Source organism: Labeo rohita, chromosome 17, assembly GCF_022985175.1.
Source record: "Labeo rohita strain BAU-BD-2019 chromosome 17, IGBB_LRoh.1.0, whole genome shotgun sequence".
NCBI lineage: Eukaryota > Metazoa > Chordata > Actinopteri > Cypriniformes > Cyprinidae > Labeo > Labeo rohita.
Genome location: NC_066885.1, coordinates 9470014 through 9490558, shown reverse-complemented (window position 1 = coordinate 9490558; position 20545 = coordinate 9470014). Strand labels below are relative to the sequence as shown.

General features: G+C 34.7%; 3 protein-coding genes across 3 annotated transcripts in view; 2 read left to right on the top strand and 1 right to left on the bottom strand.

The window, feature by feature from the left end:
* Nucleotides 1-20545, bottom strand: part of bach2a (BTB and CNC homology 1, basic leucine zipper transcription factor 2a) — an 88243-nt gene that overhangs the window by 33874 nt on the left and 33824 nt on the right. The gene's annotated exons all lie outside the window — the stretch shown is intronic.
* manea (mannosidase, endo-alpha) lies at nucleotides 950-8164 on the top strand. The gene is made up of 5 exons (XM_051133924.1): nucleotides 950-1083; nucleotides 1919-2461; nucleotides 2540-2649; nucleotides 2734-2810; nucleotides 4396-8164. Exons 2-5 carry the CDS (start codon nucleotides 1960-1962, stop codon nucleotides 5030-5032), a joined length of 1326 nt encoding a protein of 441 aa, XP_050989881.1. The 5' UTR covers nucleotides 950-1083; nucleotides 1919-1959; the 3' UTR covers nucleotides 5033-8164.
* On the top strand, nucleotides 8597-15847 carry fut9a (fucosyltransferase 9a). The gene is made up of 3 exons (XM_051133927.1): nucleotides 8597-9048; nucleotides 11358-11453; nucleotides 13740-15847. The coding sequence occupies exon 3, from the start codon at nucleotides 13748-13750 to the stop codon at nucleotides 14825-14827; it is 1080 nt and encodes a 359-aa protein (XP_050989884.1). The 5' UTR covers nucleotides 8597-9048; nucleotides 11358-11453; nucleotides 13740-13747; the 3' UTR covers nucleotides 14828-15847.

The following is a 20545-nucleotide window of genomic DNA, read 5'->3' as shown; positions in this document are numbered from 1 at the left end:
AAAATCATTAGGAAATTAAGTAAAGATCATGTTCCATAAAAATATTTTTTTGTAAAATTCCTACTGTAAATGTATGAAAACTTAATTTTTGATTAGTCATATACATTAAGAACATTACTTGAAGAACTTTAAAGGCAATTTTCTCAATATTTTGATTTTTTTGCACCGTCAGATTCCTGATTTTTAAATAGTTGTATTTCGACCAAATATTGTCCTATCCTAACAAACCAACGGAAAGCTTATTTATTCAGCTTTCATATGATTTATAAATCTCAATTTAGAAAAAATGACGCTTATGACTGGTTTTGTGATCCAGGGTCACATATGCTCATTATAAACATATCAATGCTCTAGTATGCACAAACACATCACCACTATGTAGCCTTGTGGTCTTCCAGACTCTTCCCATTCATTTTAACGCAAACAGTGCCCCCTTATGGCTGCGAATGAAAATGCGACTATTGACATTATGACTCAAATTAGGCTAATTTTGATAAAATAAAAATGAGAAACACAAACACAAAAAATTGTGTGTAAGGCTAAAACTACGATATATTACCGTAGGCATTTTCTATATTATTCTGTATGTGGCAATACATGTAAGCTGCAATTAAACTTACATTGTTCTCAAGAAAAACGTGAAACACGCAGAGGAAATTAAATTTGAACTTAGCTGATGCAAACTGTAACAGACAATGAATGAATAAGGCGATGGATTACTATCAAGCGCCGTCTGACAGCTGTCAGAGAGGGTTAGTTTTCAGCTCTCCGGTGAACGAATTTACGAACGCTACTATGAAGAACGCTTGGCTTATGAATATTAATGAGGCTTCGTGATTGGCCTCTCGTCGAGGAACGTAAACGCTACCTAATTATTATTCATGAGTTCAGCCGTCTTCATAGTAGGAGTTGTGAATTCACCTCCCGTCCAGTAGATTGCAGTAAAACTCGCTCATTTCTACAATTGGCGAATAAACAAGACAGAAGAAAATACTGGACACTAATACTTCCGCGTTAAATTACAGCGTTAGATATATTCTGTATTCATACAAAAGATGTGTCACTTGATGTCTATCAACAGAGGTATGACGCAGCATATTTTTTTTGTTGCATGTGTTTTTTTCAGTCACAGTTACACATGTGTCAGTGTTAAATAATTGTACAATGTACCTCTTTTCTATAAAATTATGTGATGACAGTGTTCACTCGTTGACGTTTTAGCTCTAAAAATATTATTTTTTTCAAAGGAAAACGTGTTGATTATTTTAATAGCTTCCTTTTAATAGGTAACCATTTAAATGCAATAACGTCCATGCATTTGCACTTTATTTAAACGCTATGTTGAATATTTAAAGAGATTCCAACCATTTTTTTAAAAAGAAGCAATAATGTCCATGCATTTTTAGCAAACGAATACTAACTCGTTTAAATGAATACAGTGAATTTGGCTCAAATCAGTGTAGGCATGACCTACAAATTGATAGAAAAACTATTAAGATGACCTTGTATCTTATTGCATGTGTACTTATTAAAAGCAGCGTAGGCTAAAAGTTAATGATTAATATAATCAAAGTTGTGCAACTAAATGTACAACCTGCCTTTATATGACCTAGTTTTTTTTACAGACTGTGAGTTTTATTTAAACATATAAATATATGTTAAACATATAAAATATATATATACATATATATATATTTTTTTGTAGCTATAAAAAGAACAGTATTAAATTAAAAGCTCTCTAATTAAAGAAAAAAAAAAAAAAAAAAAAAAAAATATATATATATATATATATATATATATATATATATAATTTAGTGAGTAATTTATGTATTTATTTTCCAGCTATTCTAGTTGAAGCTTGAAGATTAAGCGTGAACCTTGAGGCTTTCGATTAACATATTTGTTCCCCCATTGACAGAGCATCTTCGGTGGAATGGACTTTAAACAACCTCCAGGGTAATGGCACGGTTTAGGCGGAAATCATGTTGTGCACTTATCATTTTAGCCTTAGCCGTGTTTATTATAACAGTCATCTTAAAGTCTATAAGCCCTGAGGACAATAATTTTGGCAGTCAGTTTGCATTTAAACTCATTCCACCTTCAAGACAAATGGAACAAGATAAAAACATTGTTGCATCCGCTAAACCTGTGCAGATGATACCAGCAGCGAAAGCTGATAGAATGGAGAACAAAATGCAAGAATTTCCTGAGCCAAATTACAATGTGCACGCTTTCTACTATGTGTGGTATGGGAACCCGCAGTTTGATGGAAAATATGTTCATTGGGATCATCCACTCTTACCACACTGGGACCCCAAAGTGGCCTCAGGTTATCCCACAGGACGACACCAGCCTCCTGATGACATCGGGGCCAATTTCTACCCTGCACTAGGGCCATACAGCTCTAAAGATCCATCGGTTTTAGAGGAACACATGCGACAGCTGCGAACAGCTGCTGTTGGTGAGAAGCCTCTTTGAAACATATCATTTTTCTTTACTGTAGTTGCTCTATTTACTAAATATGTTTTGCTTGTTTCAGGTGTTCTAGCGGTTTCGTGGTATCCACATAGTATGAATGACGACAATGGTGAAGAAATTGATAATTTGCTGCCTTTGGTTCTGGATGCAGCTGACAAATATCAATTAAAGGTGGTGTAGATACAGATGGAGGTTTGAAATTCATCATCATAGTGCTTTTGTCTCTCATGCATTTTTTTTTATTGTCCCTGACAGGTTGTTTTTCATATTGAACCATACAAAGGACGAGATGATGCAAATATGCGTGAAAATATTAAATATATTGTGGAGCGGTACGTTTGATGCACTCAGCTCTAGCTATTCACACTTACAAAATATAAAAAAGAAATACGATTTTATTTTCTTAACATTATTTTAAGTATTGTGTGTCAGCTAACAATGACAATTCTTTTACAACATTTATAAATAAATACTACCAGTCAAAAGGTTTTTTTTTGTTATGTTTTTTAAAGAAGGCTCTTCTGCTCAACAAGCCTGCATTTATTTGATCCAAATATTACAGCAAAAGCAATAATATTGTAAAATATTTTTACTATTTAAAATAACTACTTTCTATTTAAATATATTTTAAAATGTAATTTATTCCTGTGATCAAAGCTAAATTTTCAGCATCATTACTTCAGTCTTTAGTGTCACATGATCCTTCAGAAATTATTCAAATATTCTAATTTGCTGTTCTAGAAACATTTTTTATTAGTATTACTATAAGTATTTAAAACAGTTGAGTACTTTTTTTCAGGATTCTTTGGTCTTTTTGACCCAAAGATCAACATTTATCTGAAATAAAAAGCTTTGGTAACATTATACACTAGCATTCATTTTTTTTTTTTTTTAAATACTTTTAAAATATGTTTAAAATAGAATACTTTTATTTAGCAATGATTCTTTAAATTGATCAAAAGTGACGATAAACACATTTATAATGTTACAAAAGATTTCTATTTCAGGCACATGCTTTGTATTCATCTAAGAAACCTGAAAAATTTCTACTCAGCTGTTTTCAACAATATTATTAGTAATAATAATAATAATAATAATAATAAATGTTTTTTGAGCAGCAAATCAGAATATTAGAATGATTTCTGAAGGATCATGTGACTGGAGTAATGATGCTAAAAATTCAGCTTTGAAATCACAGGAATAAATTACATTTTAAAATATATTCAAATAGAAAACAGTTATTTTAAATAGAAAAACATTTAAAAATTGTACTGCTTTTGCTGTACTTTGGATCAAAAAATGCAGGCTTGATGAGCAGAAGAGCCTTCTTTAAAAAAACATTAAAAATCTTAAAATTCAATAACTTTTAACTGGTAGTGTAGGTTCATATTAAAGGGATAGTTCACGCCACACCCCCAAAAGACATTACAATAATCCACACAACTCCAGTTCAGTTAGGCATTTTAACTTTGAACCGTCACTTCAGGCCAAAATATGCGTCCATAATCATATTGATTCTCCAGTCAAAAAGTCTATCTTCTGTTGTCCTCTCATTAAAATATTTATTTAGAATTGTTTTGGGATTGATCTGTGCATATTTCTCTCGTGATTCAGACAAGAAAAAAATTATGGATCGAAAACTTGTATTTTAGCTGGAAGCAATGAGTTGAAAAAAAACGTAATATCATAAAAAATAATGTTTGTTTATTACAAACATGCAATTTTCTGTTTCACAAAACAATAATTGATGGACTAGAGTTGTGTGGTTTACTTGTGGATTATTGTATTGTTTTTATCTGATGTCATTCTGACGGCACCCATTCACTCTAATTGTATTATAGTTAATCTAAATAATAGGTAAATAAAATCAGTCCACAGATATGTTTAACAACACTTATTTTATACTGTATTTTACAGGTATGGAAACCATCCAGCTTTTTATAGATACAAAACAAGCACTGGCAAATTTCTTCCACTGTATTATATATATGACTCCTACCTACAAACTCCAGATGTTTGGGCACAACTGCTAAAGCCAAATGGTATATCGACAGTCAGGGACACACCATATGATGGCATCTTCATTGCTCTTCTTGTGGATGAAAGGCATAAGAAGGACATACTGACTGCTGGATTTGACGGACTCTACACGTATTTTGCGACCAATGGCTTTACTTATGGCTCTTCGCATCACAACTGGAGATCCATCAAAACCTTCTGTGACTATAATAACTTGGTATTCATTCCAAGTGTAGGGCCAGGTTATATCGACACTAGCATTAGACCTTGGAACTCCCAGAACACAAGGAACCGCATTAATGGAAAGTATTACGAAACCTCTTTTAATGCGGCTGTGGATGCAAGGCCACAGATCATCTCTATAACTTCATTCAATGAATGGCATGAAGGAACGCAAATCGAAAAGGCCATCCCAAAGACATGGGGTAAAACTGTGTATCTTGATTACCTTCCTCATAAACCTACAGCTTATTTAGAGATAACGCAAAAATGGGCTAGAAAATTCAGCGACGAGCAGAAGAAATGGTTGGAGTAAAGAAAAGATAATTACTGTATTGTTAATTCTGAAACAACAATATTGCCCTAAGTAGTGCTTACAAGAGCCATGGTTTGTTTTATTTTGTTCTGTTTGAGATGTGTGCAGTTTGTTTTACTTACATTTCTTCTACCACTGTATATGACAACTTGACTGATTAAACTAATCAAATAGTAATTGCAATCAGATTATAAAAGGATTATATAGAAACAATTTTCGGTTACACTTTATTTTAAGGTGCCCTTATTACAGTGTAATTATACATGTAAGTACTGAGTAATATTTATTAAGTACATGTACTTATTATATGGTTAGAGTTAGGATTAGGGTTTGGCTTTGGGTTACTTGCATGTAATTATGCAAAATTAATTAGGGGTTCAAGCATGTAACGCTGAACATTACATTATATCATAATGTGTATTACACTGTTTTACACAAACTTTTCAATGGCTTTTCATAATCTTTAGAGATGCATAAAACGATATAAATGTTATATATATCGATATCGAACATAATTGTTAGAGTGGCCAAGGATCAGCAATCTCCACTTAAAACTTATCGGGAAGACCAAACCGTAGGTCATAGAAACTTGAAACTTGGAGGGATGGTAGTACTCTCACCATCTACAACCTCACCAAGGCTCGCCCCAATTGGCCTGACACGGGCGCTACAGTGATCAAAAGTACGAAATCAGGCATTGTTGGAATCCTTGGTTTACACTACACAAAATGCAGGCTTTGGATTTGTCTGTCACCCTGCCAAAATTTTCAGGTATTTAGCATTTTTTAAAAACCTACTTTTGTGAATCAGTCCTAGGTTTTTCACCCGATCGGAACCAAACCAGTGCAGGAAGATTTTCTGGAGAGTGAATGTCAATAATAATCAAAAAAAAAAGTTGAACTTTCGACTCTCCGTCACAAAGGGATGCCAAAAGGGGCAGGGTTTACTAAAACAGCTATAACTTTTGAATGGAAAAAGATATCTTCGCCAAACACACTACACGTATGTGAGAGCTCAATCTGAGGTCACATGAAAAGTTGCAGAGCTTGGCCACTTGGTGGCGCTATAAGAGGGGGAAAAAACCCCAATAAAAACGGCCATACTACGAAACTATTTGTCCTATTGACATGAAAAATCAACATAATCAGAACCCTAAGACCCCTAACGGTCTGTGAGAAATTTTAAAGAAATTGGCCACTGGGGGCAATATCTGATTTTTCAAGCATTTTAAACGATTACATGGTTTCAAATATACACACGATACTGGTATCATAGAATAGACCTCTTCGTTCTAAACAACTTTGCTATTAGAACCAGTGCTGTCAATCAAAATTTTAGTTAAATGTTTGAGAAAAGGAGAAAAACCTACTTTTGCAAACTAGTCTGGTAAAACACTGCAGTACAATTCTCTGGACTCTCTAGGTCAATAATTACAAAAAAAAAGTGAAATTTACCCTTTGGGAAGCTATAATGGGGTCGTTTAGAAAAGGGGCCTGTCCAAATATACCCAAAAGCCTATAAAGCCTAAACAAAAAACTTCACGAAACCTGGTGAGCACATATGATGTGAAAGCATGCAAAGTTATAAAGAGATCGGACCACAGCCACTGCTATAACAGTTAAAAAAAGAATTCAGAAACGCTGTATGTCTATGGTAAATGACCTCAAATTGCAGAAAATGTTCATACGTTCATGCATACATCAGATCTTCTCATTGTACTATCAATCTCCTCATTCTGAACAACTTTGCCTCTAGGACCACTGCTGTCAATCAAATTGTTCTTTAAATATTTTACATTATTATTATTTTTTTTTTTTAAACCTACTATTGCGAACTACTCCTAGGCTTTACACTGAACCTCAAAAAACAAAACAAAAACAAAAACAAAAAAACACTGCAGTACAATTCTCTGGACTCTCTAATCAATAATTACAAAAAATTTTGAAATTTACCCTTTGGGAAGCTATAACTGGTTCATTTAGAAAAAGGGCCTGTCCGAATTTACCCAAAAGCCTATACAGCCTAAACAAAAAACTCAAAACTTCACGAAACCTGGTGAGCACATAAACAAGCATGCAAAGTTATAAAGAGATCGGACCACAGCCGCTGCTATAACAGTTAAAAAAAGAATTCAGAAACGCTGTATGTCTATGGTAAATGACCTCAAACTGCAGAAAATGTTCATACGTTCATGCATACACCAGATCTTCTCATTGTACTATCAATCTCCTCATTCTGAACAACTTTGTCTCTAGGACCACTGCTGTCAATCATATTGCTCTTTAAATATTTGACATTATTTAAAAAAAAAAAAAACTACTAGGATCAAACAAGCCAATAATGATCAAAAAATGTTGAACTTTCCCCTTTCAATAGCTATAACAGGGTCATTTAGAAATTGTGTGGGGCCAAATGTACCCCTAAGCCTATAAACCCCAAATGAAAACTCAAAACTTCATAAAAGTGAGTACATGTGGCACATGATTTTAAACAAGCATGCAGCATTTAATGGAAATTCGACTGTAGGTGCTGCTATAACACTCATAAATATTAACAATCATCATATTTCTATGGTAAATTACCTGAATTTGGCAAAAAGTCTTTTTTAAATAATTGATTTAGGTGGTTACAGCCATGTTAACACAATGTATTTTCCTGTGCTTAAAGTGCTTGAACCCCAGTAATCGCTGTTTGCAGCTATATTTGTTGTTATAATAGTACGTACATGTAACATGTAACAAGGACACCTTAAAATAAAGTGCTACCAATTTTCACTATTTAAATGCTAGTGCATTTCACAAATAATTATAAACAAATAACAAGCTACACACTGAACATAGTGTACTGTGTGCTTATCTTAAAATTTAGATGGATTTAAAATAGATTTAATTTATTCAGAAATAAACTAGTTTAATGAAATCTCTTTCAAGATTCACATATGATACTCATAAGCTGTCTTTCTCACTACAACACAGTAACACACTGTAAATTTGAATGTAAATGCATAGCATTAAAAACACCTAATATAAAGACCAACATAATTGACTATGGTTTCCCTGGCATCACAATTAATAGATTAATTAATTGATTATTTATTATATTATGGAAGTTATTAAATGAACAATAAATTATTTAAACTGAAAACACTGTGTTGTGCATTTTCATATGCAAGATATGCATATTAACATTTAACATTTTACCGTGGAATGCAATGAATTTGTTGTTTTTGAATTGTGCACATTTCTTTACTTACATGCTTTTTAACTCCTTTATATGAAAACTAATTGCCTGTGGTCATCATTTCCACAAATAATTAATGGTGTAAATGTTTATTTACTAATCTATTATTGTGTGAATTATACAGATTTAAAAACAACAAATTATTCAATGAAATTAACATGTATTATTTAAACCACGTTTGATTTCCATACACAACCTGCATTTATTAGCAAATAATAATCTGACTGTCATATACCGTAAACGACTGAATTCAAACAGCAATGATGAACAAAAGAAATAATGCATGCGTACAAATATAATCCAGTCTAACGCCATGCATTTCTTTGCATTCTTGCATTCGCATGTATTAACGGCACACACACGCACGCACGCACACACACTCTAAATCTATAATTGCATCTATGCATATGAACATCACGGACGCTGGAAAGGTATCTGAGCGCATGTGGGGAGGAGACATTATTCTACATCACATCACACGGCGTTACATGGCGTCCTTTCCAGCGACGCACTTGCTCGCGTTCTCCGTTTCTGACCCACAGGATCGTACATGTTTTGACTTGGACGCGCTGATTTGAGTCCGTCATCATTGCGGACACATTGCAACATGCATTGATGCGCTGACGCGAAGGCTATGGGTTCAGGTGCATCCCATCCGAATATTGCCATCATCGGAGATTTTTCAGTAGCACCATTCCGATATGCGAGGTGTGTGGGATGTAAATAAAAGAAGCGCATGATGTGGCTTTCCCTCGAGGATGCTTGCTGATGGACAGGTGAGACAAACGATTTACACTGATATGAAGGTTACCTGTATGCTTTGCACATATTGTACGACACGAGTTAATAAACATCACGCACTGCGTGCACCATCATTTTTTCCATTCATATCTTCAGGGATTTTTGACTTATAATAATTAAAAACATGGCAGGAGCGCAGGGACGATCATTCTCCTGGGATGCTTCATGCGTCCTTTTTGGATACGATGCGGTTTTGCTTAAAATAGACAAAGCAGTCGAGATGTTACACAGAGTGGGAGCGTGTCATATTTAAGGAATAGCCATATTTCGCCTAGTAATATGTCAGATGTGTGTGACAGTGTGTTTTAAGATGACCTTCAGCATCACTGGCGAAAGCACATCACCTTGCACGATATCACGTTCATTTATGTTTACGAACGTGAATTTTAGATATGTTCACTGCTATCATGTCACTGATGGGACAGACACGAATTCATAAAGCCTACTAAATCAACTGCACAAATGCTTCATATTTAATGTCCCTCTTCTTTTCATCTTCACGTCCTTCATCCACATCTTCTATTTATTAGACGTGAACACCGAAGCAAACTACCAGCATGCAACTCTGTGTCCCAAATACATCACAATACATTTAAAACAAAAAGCCTTGTGTCTCCCAGAGAGACACACAAACACCCAACCTTGTTGATCTGTCTTTGTTTACTTACTAAAAAATCATGCATTTAAGCCAAAAATATGTTAGGAAACAGGATGTGAAATGCCAAACACTTTGCTAATTAAAAGCCCCTCCCCTCTGGAGCTCTAAACAGCTGATTATTCCCCAAAGTTTGCAAATATATCATGCATTAGCAATAAATATATTCGATTGTGTACTGCATGTGAGCGATGATTAATTTAACAGGTGTATAATCTATTTCCCAGCACATCATATGTGCCCCGCTCTCTTACAGAGAGCCTTTGCTCTGATATAAGATGATCAAGCCACAAATGCACTGATGAACCTTTTAAACAGCTCTTACATGTGGATTAATAGCAAATGGACACTGCAGAGATGAAACAGAGCTCACGTCTCAACCAAAAGACTTGTGCGGTATAATGCATGTTTAGTAAAACCACACAGCTGAAATGCATTATGAGGTGTGTTAGATGGGAAATATCTATATTATGTATAGAAATGTCATTTTTATTCTCATTCTGCTTTACTATGAGATCCATGATTTCTTTTAGTCCGCATATTTACGAACGTACAAATGTTAATGCATTAACTAATATTAACTAACAATGAGCAATACATTTGTTGTAGTAGCCTATTAATCAGCCATTCATTGTCAGCTCATTATAACTCAAGTTCATGACATGATATCATTTATATCATTATAACTTTGTATTTTAATAAGTAGTATTTTTACATTGTTAGCTCATGATATTAACTAATGTTAACAAATAGAACCTTGTTGTGAAGAGTTACTGTGGAAGTTAATAGAAAGATATTTGACTCACTCGTCTGCTAATTTAATTATTAATTTGCTTACACGTGTCAGATTAGCGCATCCAGTTACACAGAACAGGATGTTATTAAGCAGAAGCCGTGAAGATTTTTTTAATTGGCAGATGTCCCTGTGAAACTGTACAGTTAATTAAACTCTTTATTCAGTCCATTGAAGTTTATTGAATACGTTAATTAAATGTTTATTTGCTTTTTAATGGTATATTTTGATACTAATGTTTTTTTAATAGCCTGTTGAAGACATTGGTTCGCTTTTGAAGAAATTGCATGCAATATACAGTGCGGGTTCAAGAAAGACCTTTAAAAGTACGAGAATAGGAATGAACTGCACTGTTTTGGCATATAGAAATCAAAATCTAGTATTTCTAGATCCTAAAACTAATTTTAGTAAATGGTAAAAATTTGGTGTAAATAGGCCCTTTGGTTTTATTATCTGTTGACATCCTGAAGATGGCAGTGTTCCCATGTGTAAAACTGATTGTCTGAATGTTCTTGGTAATGATCCAGAATCATTTTTGAGGAGACAATGCTACAACAGGCCCTGGACCACCAGAGACACTAAGGGAGGCTTATCTCCCCTAATATTCTGAACAGTGGTCAAATAATATGCAGTTTTTAATGACAAATTCTTAAACTTTCACATTTGTTTCCACCAGTTTAAAATGATTGGTTACACCCTTTCTACACAGTGTTATTTGATATTCATATTTACAGACAGTCTGCAGCTTTAATCCTTAAAATGCTTGACATTTACCAATTGATATTGATTGTACAGTGATGTAATCTATTCTCTGTCTTCTTTTCCTTCATGAGAAGACCTATGATTTTAAGACTGACATTCTTCTGGAAATAAAAAAGAAGAATTTGGAACACACAATCATTTTACCTTCTGGATATCAGCAAATCTGTCAGGTGAATTTTTAAGATTATATACTTGGAATTTATGTTGGATTTCTCAGTGCTTGCGATTAGTTAGTAATATTAAATATATTAATCATACTATAGTTTTTTTTCTCCGTAAGTAATGAACTGATCTCTAGATCAGAGAGGTCTAACTCACTTAAGTATGGTTGTGACATCTCAACATATGTGACCCTGGACCACAAAACCAGTCATAAGTAGCACGAGCATATTTGTAGCAATAGCCAACAATACAATGTATGGGTCAAAATTATTAATTTTTCTTTTATGCCAAAACTCACTGGGATTTTAAGTAAAGATCATGTTCCATGAAGATATTTTGTAAATTTCCTACCGTAAATACACTGTTAGACGTTTCAAAGGGTTTTTACAGTAACTTACTGGCAATAGCAAACTGTATTTAATTTACAGTTGCAAACTGTAGCTGTTTTACAGCCAAATACTATAAAAAAAGTCATAAAAACTTTTTTTGTTTAGTAATATGCATTGCTAAGAACTTCATTTGGATAACTTTAAAGGTGATTTTCTCAATATTTAGATTTTTTTTTGCACCCTCAGACTGATATTCAAGTAGTTGTCTCTCGACCAAATATTGTCCTAACCTTACAAACCATACATCAATGGAAAGCTTATTTATTCAGCTTTTAGATAATCTATAAATCTCAATTTAAAAAAAATGACTCTTATGTCTGGTTTTGTAGTTCAGTGTTATTTTGCAAATGCCAAAATGAAATGCTCATTCTGAAATCTGAATTGGGAACAACTTAATTCACATTGTACAGTCAGTAAATCTAGTTATGCAACTGTAATTTTTGTTGTTCTTGTTGTTGTTGTTTTTGTTTTTTAAATGAGTTCATTAACTTAATGTACATGTTTTGTTTTTTCATTTTATAACAGCTTCAGTGTTTGTAAAATTAACATTTAATTTAACAATATGTGACCCTGAACCACAAAACCAGTCATAAGGGTCATTTTTTGACATTGAGATTTACACATTATCCAGTCTTATGTTGCATGGGTACATTTGTAGCAACAGCCAAAAATACATCGGATGGGTCAAATTTGTCGATTTTTCTTTTATGCCAAAAATCATTAGGATATTAAGTAAAGATCATGTTCCATGAAGATATTTTGTAAATTTCCCACTGTAAATATATCAAAACTTAATTTTTGATTAGTAATATGCATTGCTAAGAACTTCATTTGGACAACTTTGAAGGCGATTTTTTCAGTATTTTTATTTTTTTGCACCATCAGATTCCAGATTTTCAAACAGTTGTTTCTTGCCCACATATTGTCCTTTCCTAACAAACCATACATCAACGGAAATCTTATTTATTCAGCTTTCAGATGATGTATACATTTCAATTTCGAGAAATTTACACTTATGACTGGTTTTGTGGTCCAGGGTCACATATATAAAATCAACAGTTAATTCCTATGCTGAATTGCAGTAAAATGACAGTTCTGCAATATAATATAATATAATATAATAAAAAATAAAGAAATGCTTTACATTATTCACTGAAAAAACACTGGCTATTCTATATTCCCAGGCATTTATACCGTTGTTCTGAGATAAACGATGCATGGTACAAGACCTTGAATTCTAAAGCAATACATTAATATTAATATTCCCCGCATAGTTATGTACATACAGAAGTAGGCTACTTTGTTTTGTCATTCACCTGTGTCGGCAGTGTACAGTACAGAAATACAGAAATATATCCTGTCTGATACTTGCACAGCAGGTCATTTTAGGTCAAAGACTCGTCTGTCAGTGGTGTTTAGGAATACTAATATGGATGCTGTATATTCCCAGCATACTGAAACTTAGTTTCAGATGCCTCAATGCAATTCATCAAAACTTAAAGACATAATAAAATGTTCAGAATCTTCAAACTGAAATAGACTTTAGTCTGGTTGAACGCCATTTTGAGGATGAAAACAAAGGCGTGAGGGATAGACGACAGTCTTGGCATTGGCTCCTACATCACATAAATTTGCCAACTCACAACTTTCAAAATGGTTTAATGGACATTTTGTCTACTGAAAGTTTTTACAGAAAGACGTTTCATCAGCTGAACAGTCAGTATGTTGTTAAACAACAGTATAATTCATTGAACGCACTGTACTTCTATCGCTCACAGCCTTGTTTTCATTCCTGTGACAAATTATATATGGCTCTACCCCGACTAAAGTCTATAAGCAGCTGTTTTATATAATAATCCATAACCTTTTTTTGCCTTTTGCTATTTATCTACATCCTTTTTAAAGGCCAGAGTATGCCATCTGCACCAACTTACAGAATCCTACGACCCCTCCTGCTTGGTATCTTTTTACTAGGATGCTTTGTGACTTTGTTTTTAATGTACATCAAACCATCTACGAGCTGGTTGTCAGGCCCGGTCGAGTCAGAAACGTCCACAGCCCGAGTGAAGAGCCTCCTGTCCACCCGAAGTGAACAGAACCAGACCACCATCCTGGTCTGGCTTTGGCCTTTCGGCGAAACCTACGACCTGAACGTCTGCAGCTCTTTGTTCACCATCGATGGCTGCTTTATCACGGCCGACCGAAACCTTTACAACAAATCCGACGCTGTGGTCATACACCACAGGGACATCACCAGCGACCTGTCCAACATGCCGCCGGCGTACCGGCCTACGTTGCAGAGATGGATTTGGATGAACTTCGAATCACCTTCGCATTCATCTCAGTTACCTGGAATTGAAAACTTGTTTAATTTAACTCTAAACTATCGGCAGGATGCTGATATAGAAGTGCCTTACGGATCAATTGTCGCAGCCCAAGGAGAGGAGGACTTTGTGCCGCCAAGCAAGAACAAGCTGATTTGCTGGATCGTCAGCAATTGGAATCCAGATCACGTCAGAGTGAAATACTACAATGAACTTTACAAGCACATCGAGGTTCACGCGTACGGACAAGCGTTCGGCGAGTACATTTCCGACCAGGACTATTTCCCTACAATTGCGAGCTGCAAATTCTATTTGGCATTCGAAAACTCTATTCACAAAGACTATATCACTGAGAAATTGTACAACCCGCTTTCCGTCGGCACCGTACCCGTGGTGCTCGGACCACCAAGGGAGAACTATCAGAACTTTGTGCAGGGAAACGCTTTCATTCACGTCGATGACTTCCCGTCTCCGAAGGAGCTGGCTGATTACCTCCTGTTCCTTGACAAAAATGAGGAGCTTTACCTGAAGTACTTTGACTGGCGTAAACACTTTAAGGTGAAAAAGGCGTACTTCTGGGCCGAGCACACGTGTCTGGCTTGCGATTACGTCAGAAGGCACAATGAGTACAAAGCAATTAACAATCTCGACAAGTGGTATTGGGGTTGATCCATAACTAGGCCACTGGACCAGATTAACAAAAGTTGCTTGACAATAAGAGCTTCATGTAACTTGATTCAAATGAGGGTCTGTTGTGAGCACTTACAGACTTTTATTTTTGTAAGATGTCCCAAAGTAGATGTACATTTACTTCGTGTTCGGTTTCACACATTCTGGATGCAAATATGCAGTTTAGAGTTTAATAATAAGTGTGTATTTATTTGGAAAGCTGATTTTGACCAAAATGCACAAATTCATTTAAAGGCATAGTTCACCCAGAAATGAAAAATCTGGCATCGTTTATGCAACTTCTTGTCGTTCCAACCCTGTATGACTTTTTTTTTCTTCTGTGGAAGACAAAAGATGATATTTTGGATTAGGGCTAGCAAACGATTAATTGCATACAAAATAAAAGTTTGAGTTTGCCTAATATATGTGTAATTATTCTGTATATATAAATACACACAAATTAATGTATGTATTTAAGAGAAATATGTACAAAATATTTTTATTTAAAAAATTATAAATACATGTACTTGTAAATATTTCTTAAATATATACATGAATGTGCTTGTATTTATATATGCATAATAATTACACACAGTGCACACACTTATATTAGGCAAACTCAAACTTTTATTTTGTATTTGATTAATTGTGATTAATCATTTGCCAGCCCTATTTTTGGATGCAAATCGTGCATTTTAGAGTTGAATACGAACATGTTTATTTGGAAAGAAGATTTTGGCGAAATGCACAAAATGCATTTAAAGGAACAGTTCAACCAAAAATGAAAATTCTGCCATCATTTACACATAATCATGTCGTTTCAAACGTGTATGACTTTATTTATTCTGGGGAACATAAAAGAAGATATTTTGAAGAGTGTTTCTTTATTTTTTCGTTCTGTGGCAGAAACAAAAAAGCAGTTGAGACACAACCTCAGAATTCTAAGAAACAGAAATGTGAGATGGAAACTCAAAACTTTGAGATTTTTTTTTTAATTCTGAGAATTGGGCTTTCATAATTTTTGGCAATATAATTATAGTCAATGGGGTCCAAAAGAACATGCAAATTTTGTTTTCTCCCAAATCTTCATTTGTGTTCTGCAGAATAAAAGTTAGTCACACAGATTTGAAATTATGTGAGGGTGACTAAATGACGATATTTTAATTTTTGGGTGAAACATCGCTTTAAAATTCACTTTTGCTGTTTTCATACACCTAACTATACACATTGTACAGGAATTCCGTTTATTTAATGAGAACCGAGCACTTTCTGAAACTGAAATTTTTATGCTTTATTTATATCATTGGTTATTGTGTAAATGTTAGTGCTAGAGTCATCTATGCATTGTTTACAGAACTTATGTTGTGCTAAATGTCCATGTACTGTAAATGTGACGTGTATGTGTTTTGAGACAACCTGCCTTTCATTTTCATGGTTTTGGATGTTGTTTTTGCGCATTCATATTTTACCATGCCATAATGGACACCTTAGTGACCGACATGCGTTTGCTACTGAAAAACAAACATGCCAGAAGTGCGTCATTGCTGGTAATGTTTTACTGTACTGAATAACTGCTGATACTATCACTGTTAAGTAGCTTACATGGCTTGGATATGTGATACTGTGAAGTATCAAATGTGTACTGTGAAGTTCTGTCTTTGAAATATTTAAATGTCACTTTTGTTTAACAGTGAACTGTTGAATTGAGAGCAGGAGGCTAATATACATAGTCATGTGTGGGTGGTGCCATATTCACAGGAATGCTGAAGCTCTTTTTCCAAATGTTGCCAAATGTTTAGACGGATGTACGAGATCATAATGTGAGAAGCATAATGACTCGCTTTTCTAATTACGAAGTTGCTTCAGATGAAAGCTTAGAGGATTTGTTTGCTGCCAAAGTTTTCTTTCTCAAAAGTGATGCTTCTCATCGTTTATCTCTGGGATTCACGTCATCCCATTTCACAGATCGGCTTTCATTTCATGGTGAAGGACTGTTTTAGACGTGGATATATAGGCTACGTGTAACGTTAGTCAGGTTAACATTAGATGAGGTTGAAGAACTCTATTAGGGGTCGTTCACATGTCGCGTCTGGAAAAAAACGTGTGGAAAACGCCATCGCGCTGCTTTCTCCACCCACGTCCCACCTCTTTGCCCATTTTCGATTATCCGGGAAAGATGTGCGTCGGCTGACTCCCGCCCACTAAGAGCTTCAAAAATGCTCTTCAGAAACCTACGGGTGATGTCACGGACACTACGTCCATATTTTTTTACATGTTCAGCACAGGATAAATGTATTTCCAGCACCATAAATCGCTTGCAGTAGCTCTATCAAAGCCAATAAAAGACAAGAGTGCAACCTTTAGCCAAAAAAATGTAACGCTAACACTTTCAGTTTGGGAAAGGAGACCAGAGGTCATTTTCTTTGAATGGATGTCAATGGAGGAGAGGCTTCACTATGCCGAATAAACAGCTTTTTAGAGGAAACAGCTTATCATTTAATGAGTCCACCGTCTATCGAATACTTTTCAGATACACTAAACAATACTTTTGGATTGAGCTATTTTTAGAGTTTACACCAAAAAAAAAAAATGCCATTTTTATAAGAGTAGACTTTTTGCGACAGGTGAGATTCAGCTTACGGTACTTTCCATTCATTCCTTTGGTATTCGTAAACAGCAAGTGAGTGTCGCATAACTCTGAACTAAAATTCATGACATGAAAGCTGTAATGTGATTGGCTATCAAGGCACACGTGATCCAAGTTGACCATTACACTTTCTCCAAAAGTAAGTAATACAGACCCTCTCATCTCCCAATAGTAAGACAAGCTCTGGCTCTACAACCTGATGAATTAAAAAGAAAAAAGAGTATCCCTGTACACGTACAGTTATGATCAGCTGTTCATCAATCTTGCCTAAGATTTCAGTGTTGTTCAGGAAAGAGTGAAACTGATTGGTTTGTTCTTGGCATATGAGGCTTACTGCATCTAATTCGCAAAAGACGTGGCATGTAAACGGCCCCTTAGATGTGAATACATGTAGTCAGTTTAAAATTAGATGAGGTTGGAGAACTGTATTATTGATCAGTGAGAACTGAGCTGCTGATACTGTCACTGCAAAAACAAACAAACAAACAAAAAAATCATGTTCCTAATGCTGTTTTGTCTTATTTCCAACAAAGTCTGAACATCCTTAGAATACGTTTTTTTTATTACCTGAGAATAAATATTGTGTAAGACAAGATTTTTCTTTTGTTTTCTTTTTTACTGTTTTAAGTATAAATCGAAAAGTTAATTCAAAAATGAAAATTCTATCACCTTTTGTTCATCCCCATGACATCGAAATTTTCATATTTGGGTGAACTATCCATTTACAAAAAGAAAAAATAATGTGCCAAAATATATTTTTGCTAATATTAAGCATAAACCACTAAATTTAGCTAGATTTATCCTTGAATAATAATAATAACAATAACAATAATAATAACAAAAAATACATTTATTTACCTTTATGCCTTTGGCAGATGCTTTTACATCCATTTAAGGTATTCATTTTATCCTGCGATTTGAACCCGTCCTTGGTGTTGCAAGCACTATGCTCTACTGTTTGAACTACTGAAATGCATTTGGTAGATTATAAACAATTATATATTGTGTATTATAGACTATTACTGGAAACCAAGACAAAAGCGATTAAGAAAATGATTTTTGCACTGCTTCTATGATAAAGCACACTTTAATTGATGATATTTGTAGTAAACGTTTTGTTTATAACAATTATGGATCATTTCCAGGCCCAGGCACTCACAAGTCTTGAATCACACGTATATCCTTGTTGTTTTGATGTCGAAGCACACATAATTGGGAGCTATTATTGTTGTTGTTGTGTTGGAATGTCTGTCAAATTGAACATACTGTATGAAAATAACACCATCATCAACAGTTAAAGAGATAGTTCACCCAAAATTAAAATTCTGTCATTAATTACTCACCCTCATGTCGTTCCAAACCTGCAAGTCCTTCGTTCATCTTCGAAACACAGTTAAGCTTGCCAAAGGCTGACACGGAAGAGAAGAAATTGAAAAGTCATTATTTTGTTTTCTTTGTGCACAAAAAGTATTCTCGTAGCTTCATAACATTACCATTGAACGACTGATGGACTATTTTATCTATGTCCTTGCTACCTTTCTGGGCCTTGAATGTGTCAGTTGCATTGCTGTCTATGCAGTGTCAGAAAGTTCTAGGATTTCATCAAAAATATCTTAATTTGTGTTATGAAGATGAACGAAGGTCTTACAGGTTTGAAACAACCTAAGTTGAGTAATTAATGACAGTATTATTCATTTTTGGGTAAACTATCCCTTTAAATATTTCATGCCTGGGTTTTTAACTTTTGTATTCATGAGGGACCATCAGTTTTGGAAAAAAAACAAGAAGAAGAAAAAGTGTGCTATTTTAACAATGTCCATCTGTATATTATTCAAACGTGCACAATGAGCTGGACTTTTTTTATATGAACTCTGATGAAAATCAAGATGACGTGTAGTAACACAAGCTCCACTACACGTCTCAGATCAGTGTTTGTCGAAGATAATCGGTTTGCCGTGAATGCTCTTTATGCATTGTAAATAGCTGTATTGTTGGACGATCTCAAACCTGTAGCGAATGCCGCGAGGATGAAGCGCTGAAATGAGACGGACAAAATAAGCCCTTTCTGAGCCTTTGCACGAGGAAGAAAAGTCTCCTGCTGAAGACAAAGATGACAGTGTTACAGAGAGGCCATTTTCGGTCCCCAAAGCGGTTTCCACAATGAACATCCGTATCGTTTCTGGGATTAGGAACTCATCTTTTGAACACTGTTGGACTGAAAAACTTTAAAGCAATTTTAAAGTTTCTCTCATTATCAAGTGTGTGATTTACTGGACTGATGAGAGTACAAAGATGTATTGTGACTAAAAATGTGAACTGTGAAAAAGAATGAACTGTTTATGGTTTCATCTTGCTGTAAAAAAAGTCAATCAGAGATTGCTTATTTACTTACTGACCATAATTACTGACTTGTACTGATTTGTGGTCTCTCTCTCTCTCTCTTCACCTCTGTATCTTTATCTCCTGTGCACAAATGTTGGCTGTGAGCCCTTGGTACCCTTTAAAACAGCCTTTGCATTATGACTGTGTTAGCGGTGTCTGACTCAGAGCCCCTGCTGACTCACACATGTAGGCTGGTCGCACTGACGCCGGCATGGAGTATGATATCTTCTCTATGCATTATGGACTCAAAAGCGAAATGACCCACATTCCTATTGTGCTGAGGAACTCGAGGGTGTATAGAACTGTTCATTGCAACGTTAATTGCCAAAACATTGTTATTTGCCAAATGATTTACTGTAGGTGTCTGTTAGTAAAATAAAGAGACGAAAATAAAATTACGTTCACAGAACATTTTGCTTCCAAAAAATTGTTTTCATTTTTCCCAAAAGTCATTATTCTCTGGCTCTGAAATCAGCACAACTGCAAAATTTTTAATTTTAAATATTACTAAATTCCAGATTTTTTTTTTTAAACATGTAGGGCTTTAAACGATTATTCTGTTAATTGAGTAATCGGGCGAGTATTTCAACGATTAATCGAGTAATCGGTAAATTATAATTAATTTTTTTTAAATAATTAAAATAGACCTAAGCTAACAATAGCCTTTAAAATTATTTAAAATATATGTG

What these genes read in the sequence shown, in the direction of transcription:
- manea (XM_051133924.1), top strand. Translation starts at nt 1,960, where the DNA reads ATGGCACGGTTTAGGCGGAAATCATGTTGTGCACTTATCATTTTAGCC. An exon ending in GCTGCGAACAGCTGCTGTTG is followed by an intron (nt 2,462 to 2,539) that starts GTGAGAAGCCTC and finishes TGCTTGTTTCAG; the next exon opens with GTGTTCTAGCGGTTTCGTGG. An exon ending in ATTAAATATATTGTGGAGCG is followed by an intron (nt 2,811 to 4,395) that starts GTACGTTTGATG and finishes TGTATTTTACAG; the next exon opens with GTATGGAAACCATCCAGCTT.
- fut9a (XM_051133927.1), top strand. Translation starts at nt 13,748, where the DNA reads ATGCCATCTGCACCAACTTACAGAATCCTACGACCCCTCCTGCTTGGT.